The sequence below is a fragment of the Aythya fuligula genome, chromosome 20 (assembly GCF_009819795.1).
Source record: "Aythya fuligula isolate bAytFul2 chromosome 20, bAytFul2.pri, whole genome shotgun sequence".
In the NCBI taxonomy this organism is placed as follows: Eukaryota; Metazoa; Chordata; class Aves; order Anseriformes; family Anatidae; genus Aythya; species Aythya fuligula.
The window spans coordinates 10,879,907-10,885,906 of NC_045578.1; the positions used below are offsets into that span (position 1 = coordinate 10,879,907).

Consider the following 6,000-nt stretch of genomic DNA (forward strand, 5'->3'; position numbering starts at 1 on the left):
TGCTGCCCCTTCCCTTCAATCATCCTGCCGCAGCTGTGACAGTTTCTCTCTCTTTTTTTTTTTTTTTAAGAAATGTTTTTATTTCTTTAATTCTCCTCTGTCTCAGAGGAGGATCATGCTGTTCAAATGGTGTTATAACCGTTTCTTTGCCAGGAGATTTGCATGATACCGCAGTGTCCTTTGTTATTTTTTTTCCCTTTCCACAGAAACACAGTGCCCTCCACCACGATGGCTCTGTGTGGCACCACTTTCATGCCCTCATTTCTCCATACTATCAGATCCACTTAGGCTGGATCATTAACTCTGGCTGTTTGGCATCTTTTCCCCTACCTAACCAGACAGGGCCGAGCAGCCAGAGCCCAAGCTGTCTGCACATTCCCATGCAGGCAGTCACACAGCCCTGCATTGTCCTCTACCAGCACATTGGAAATTAACTTGAAGTAATGCTTCCCATTTGGGCAGTCAGTTCATGAGAGTGCTCATTTCCAGAGTAATTTGCCAAGTGATTATTCTGGATTAGTGTTTCCATAGGGAGTTCTTCATGAACAGCTTGTGGAACTGTGCCTTGCAGAGCAGCTTCCCTAATTATTTTCGCAGACCCTCCCCCTCCTACTGCAATTGGTTCCTGCACATTTGCATGTATTAATACTACTTCTCTGCTCAAAGCATGTAACAGGGGAGAATTACTTTAAGTGTCAGCATTACGTATCAATGCTGACAGCTGAAGTAGTGCTCAGTGAAATGGAAATGCAGGCAGCTCAGTTGCTTTTTAGTCCCTGCAAAGTACATCACATTCAGGTCACACTTGGAAGGCTCTCCACAGCCACGTCAGGCAGAGATCAGATCCAAACCCAGTACAGACACGTTCACATCTCCTCCAACAGATCTGCTGAGAAATATTGCACTAACCCCACGCTTTGTTCTGATGTAAGCTTTATAATAGTTCACAAGGGCTTGCTTTAAATAACTGAAGACTAACTCTCACGGTGTCTTTTTCCCTCCCCTCCCATATTTCTCTGTAGGTTGTAGCTACTGGTGCAATAATGGGTTCCACCTTGCATGCTTCCATCTGTTGCATCCTAACCGGCAACTCGGACAATCACCTTCCATTTAAAAAAGCGAAAACAAAACCACGAAATTAACCCATGGACATAATCAACACTTTATCCGAATTCTCCTTTTCTGCCTTTTTCTGCTTGGTGTGGGCTGTTAGCTTGAATAACAACAACTGTCTGCAAGAAGTTACTGTCTAACAACGTGGCCATCTCTCACTTCTGAAGCATTTCATCGGGCTGTAGCTCCCTCCTGGAGAGGGCCTAGTGATCTGCTCTCTGACTAACCAGGTGCACGCAGCGCAGGGCCGGGCGTCCTGCCCAGCAGGCCGGGGGTTTGCGGACACGGGCAGGATGCGCAGGTCCCCCAGGCCTCGTGAGGCAGAAGGCTGCATTCTCCTAGCTGCAGTCTGAGGTTGTGCTGTCAGCCCTAGTGCAGGGCTGGGGTTTGTGACCAAACAGAGCCAGGTGCGTTTTTCAAAAGGCACAGCTGACAAGTGAACACTTCACTTGTGTTGCAAACCACCCTGACTCAAGGGCCAGATTGCGCCGGTCCTCCTGTGGGATGAGAGCCAGGTAGCATTGAACTGAGGGGCAGTTTTTTTCAGGGGGTGCAAGGGTAATTCTTGCATGAAAAGAGGGATGGTCCTTGCTCTGCTTGGGGCAGATTGCAGTCCCTTAGCCTACTTGGGAACAGGCCCCCAGTGGTGCCCAAAACTGGCCCACGTGGGTTGGCTGAGGTCAGCTACAGTGCTGTGCAAAAGAGAGGGACTGAAGGGCTTTCCTCCTTTCTCCTCCCCTTGCAAATCTGGTGTTTTGAATTCTATGGTTTGCTCGTGTTTACATCCTCTGTTCAGCAAAATGCCTGACTTCACATTAGGAGCTTTGCGGAATTGTAGGTAACACAATTATGTGCCTTTTTGGAAAAGATTTTTTCATTCCTTACTAATTCATGATTTTGATTTTTTTTTTTCAAGGGGAAAGAATAGGGACAGAGGAGGGTAAGCACCAGGAACCAGGGAGAGAGGTTCTTACTGTCCTCAGTGAGGACAAATACATCCACATATTCATTCTTTTAGAAAGTCAGATGCTTGCACACAACACCAAAAAGAATGTATTCAGGCTGTCTGCTTTGCTGTCACCTGAGTGCATATGTGTAAGAAGGCATTTTGAAGTGAAAATGTTTACAGCTATGCTAACAGCTTAAGGGTGAAGGAAAAGACATCTTTATTCACTTGCTACAATCTATAAAGAGGAGCAAATGGTTTTTTTGAAGTGATTGATGTACCTTGTCAGAACCGTTCCTTTCCCTTAAAAAACAACAACAATCAAACCAAAACAAAAACTAAGTAATTTTTTCCTTCCCTTTTTATTTCAAGGAAACCAGAAGCCTGTTGAAAACAGGTCTTCTACCCACCTTAAGTATTTATGAAAATCTCCTACTTCTCCCATTTGAGTTGTATTTTTTCACTAATGAGGTTAGCATAAGTAAGTTCACATGTTTGCTGCTTAATTTCTTAAAACTCTTTGCTGGATGATCTGAAGTTGTATGAGACCAGAATCCAACCCATTTAAATTTCTGTTTATATGACTGTAGCTTTACAGGGGGAAAAACAACAACGAAACAAAAATAAACAACTCTTTCCCTTTACCTCCTCCCTCTTTTCAGCATTAACAGTAGCAAGGTTGTCCTGCGTTTTGAAAGATTTGGCTTGGGAATCCTGGAACCAAGTAATCAAAAGATATAGCATGGCGTTTAATTGTCTTGTGATAATGTTGTCTACCTACTTACACAAAGCATCAGAAACCTTCACTGAATCTTCTAAGCTACGAAACTGGTGCAGCCACAGCTGAAAGCCGCACGACCATCAGTTCACAGGCCTGTGTTGTTTGAAAAGTCTGAATTCCGCCTGAGCACCAGCAGTTATTTAAAGAATGTTTACATGATACTTTTGTGTGAACTATATTTTTTAAAACATAATAAACGGTGAATCAAGCTTAACTACAGCCATTCAAATAGCACTGAAAAGAAACCAACCTATTTCTAGTTCCTTCTTGCGTCTGCAGTGTAAATAAGAGCTGTCTTCTGCCTTCAAAGCATTTGTTTTCCCTAAGACAGGTGGAAGTGGCTTCTTTCAGAACAGCTATGCAGCTCATAAAATTAAAACATAATTTAAAATTATGTTTTCCTTTCACTAAGGCAAAACTGATCCATTGCATTATGATTTTTCCAAACTGATTATTCAGTTTGTGATTACTCCGTGATTTGCTTCAGCAGGGTTGGTCCAAGCTCTGGGTTACCTTGGTTTAAGTTACACTAATACAAATCTACTTCTTACAGGGGAGTTTGTTATCGCCCCCCAGAGCAGGGTGCTGACATGCTGCCAAGATCGGGTTTAGCTCCATGCACACGGGGAAGGCAAGCTCCCAGCTGCCAAATTCCTCTTCCACAGTTTCAGGCACAGCAAATTCTAGTCCCCTGACCTAACAGCACTGTTGGAATCGTAACGCTGCTCAGCCAGACTAGATGCTTACTGGCCCAATCACCACCCCATTTACAGAACAAGCGATATTTTCCAGAGCTCCAGGGAGAGGCAAGAAAGACAAGAGTAAAAGCTATCCATTTCTCTCCCCTGTGCCCTCTCTAACTGGCTCCTAGAGGCAGACACATAAGTTTGCAAGCTGTTGGTTTTAAGGCATTTAGGACTCAACAGTAGTTTTGGGAAAAGCTAAGCACAACAAAAACCTTACAATCCAACAGCTCAGACTTGTTTCAAAAGTTAATTTTAAGACATAAAACAAAACACATGCTGCATTGTGTAATATGCAGTTTATAAAGGACACATTATTACTGCATTTAAGGAGACCAATGCATTATCCCACTTAACACTAGTACATTACACTCCTCCTCTATACTGTTCACCATCATTACAAGGATTGGAAATGAGGATCACAGAGAGAAGAGCTCTGGAGTCCTCCATAAAGCATGCAAAGGGGCAGGCCCTCAATTTGGCTATTTCACAGATGGCTGACTTTCATAGAAAATTAAGTGGCAAAAGACTTCTGAGTCCTGTTGAGCAGAGAGCTTCACTCCTGCTACATGCGTAACCCAGTTATATTCTCTTAGAAATATTGTGCTACAGTGACTGACTTTTAAGATGTGTCTCAAATTAAAACACAATTTGGTGGTAGCCAGGTGTGGCATTGTGGTACTCGACCTCCTTCCTCCCTCCAACTTTGTAAAGCAAGTAACCCCCCTCCATGCACCCTGTGCATCTAACCCACACCACCTGCTTCTCGTCAGGATTTGCTGTTTGCTCTCTCACAATAATACTGTGCCACAGGCTTAAACAGAGGTTGTTTTCCCAGCAAGTGCTGCTGAAGTAACAACAGCACCATACCCCCAAAAGTGGGGAGGAACACGTGGCATAGTGATGCTGAGAGGCAGACCCCCAGGCCGAAGCCCTCCCTTGGTTGCAGCAGCCCAGCTCCCAAACCCTCAGCCTTTCCTCGGCCTGTCCTCACCTGCTCAGCAGCGGTAACGCTGCTGCGGCCACGGGCAAGCACAATGCTGAGCAAACAATGTATTCTCATCACTCTTAATAAGGTGAGTGGCTGGATGGACAGCCAGCACTGATGACTAGCCAGCTTAAAACAAAACAATAGTATTGAAAAACACAGAAAAATTGTTTCTCCTATGACTGCCTGCAGGTGTAGTTCAAGAGCAGCACTGGTCCCCTGCTTTCAGGATGGCCACTTGCCTAAAACCTCACGTCCCTTCGTGCTGCGCTTTGAGGCGTGCGGAACGCCAACGGGAGGCTTATCCTGCACACCGGCCGAGCAGTGCCTGGTGGTGGGAATCCTGTCCTGCTGCTCCAGGGAAGGGTTTCAAAATACGTCTTTAAATCCTGAGATTTGAGATCCCAATTCAACCCTTCTTTGGATTTGCGTTCAACTCCCATAAATTGCCCTTGAAAGCAAAACCCAGCCTCCTGAACCCAGTTGTTTCAGAGAGCAGGGACCAATTACTGTCTCTGGGATAATATTTGTTTTAATCAGCTGGTGTGATACAGAAGTCAAACAAAACCAGTGGAGTTGTACAGCTGTGAAGTCAAGCTCTTATCCCTTACTATGTTGCAAACCAAGCGACAGTCATTCGGTCTCGGTCGCATTGTACTGTCACGTGTGCTGTCTCCTCGTGTGCTGGTGTAAGGGCGTGAAGCACGGTAAGCCTGTACCATTGTAGAGTTGTAAATGTGAAGCTGGCTGTACAATGCTGCTACAATAGCCACATGTCAGTAGTGAATGTAAATGGAGTCTGTAATATGGTGAAAATGGACACGTTTTCTTTTCAAATGTGATGTAAACTTTGTACAGTAAAAGAATTTTTTTTATATTTTCTATCAACTGAGTGTCTTCCAGAATTGCTATTAAATTAATTAAAAATTGTTAGTATTAATAACAGTTTCTGTATTAGTTTATGCAACCAGCAAAAAAAAAAAAAGACAAAGTGCACTCTATGCTAATAAAATTCTGGGTATGTAGGAATCTCTTCAGTGAATAAATCTTTGCTCTGGATAAAGCAAGCATTACAGAATTGTGTTTTGAGCTTTTTCTCCCCGTTGCCTTGTACCTTCCTGCCCCGCCAAGCCCTGTGGAGATGGGTGGCAGCCAGGGCCAGGGCTGGGCGAGCCCTGGAGGTCCCCGCATTGTCCCGTGAGCCCAACGCTGAGCCCTGCCCCAGCAAGGCAGGCTGGCCATGAAGCCGAGGGGCACCCCCAGCCCCTGTCCCACCTGAAGCCCCCTGACCCTTATCCTTGCGAGCTCAGCTAAGCAACAAACACCCCGACTTTGGGGCACCCCATTCACCAGCGTGATCCCCGGTGGGTTTCGGGGTAACGTGCTGGCTGACGGGACGTGGGCACCCTGAGCGCACCGCTCCCTGCAG

The 6,000-nt window shown here is 45.3% G+C and overlaps 1 protein-coding gene across 4 annotated transcripts in view; it reads left to right on the forward strand.

Moving 5' to 3' along the window:
- KSR1 (kinase suppressor of ras 1) overlaps positions 1-5,644 on the forward strand; it is a 63,244-nt gene extending 57,600 nt beyond the window's left edge. For 3 of the 4 annotated variants that reach the window (XM_032200774.1, XM_032200771.1, XM_032200772.1), the window contains one exon: positions 2,722-5,644. In XM_032200774.1, the coding sequence (XP_032056665.1) occupies positions 2,722-2,800 (79 nt within the window). In that variant the 3' untranslated portion in view covers positions 2,801-5,644. Of the gene's footprint in view, positions 1-1,022 lie in introns of all 4 variants that reach the window. The other variant, XM_032200770.1, reaches the window with a different exon arrangement.
- Positions 5,645-6,000: the final 356 nt, after the last annotated feature.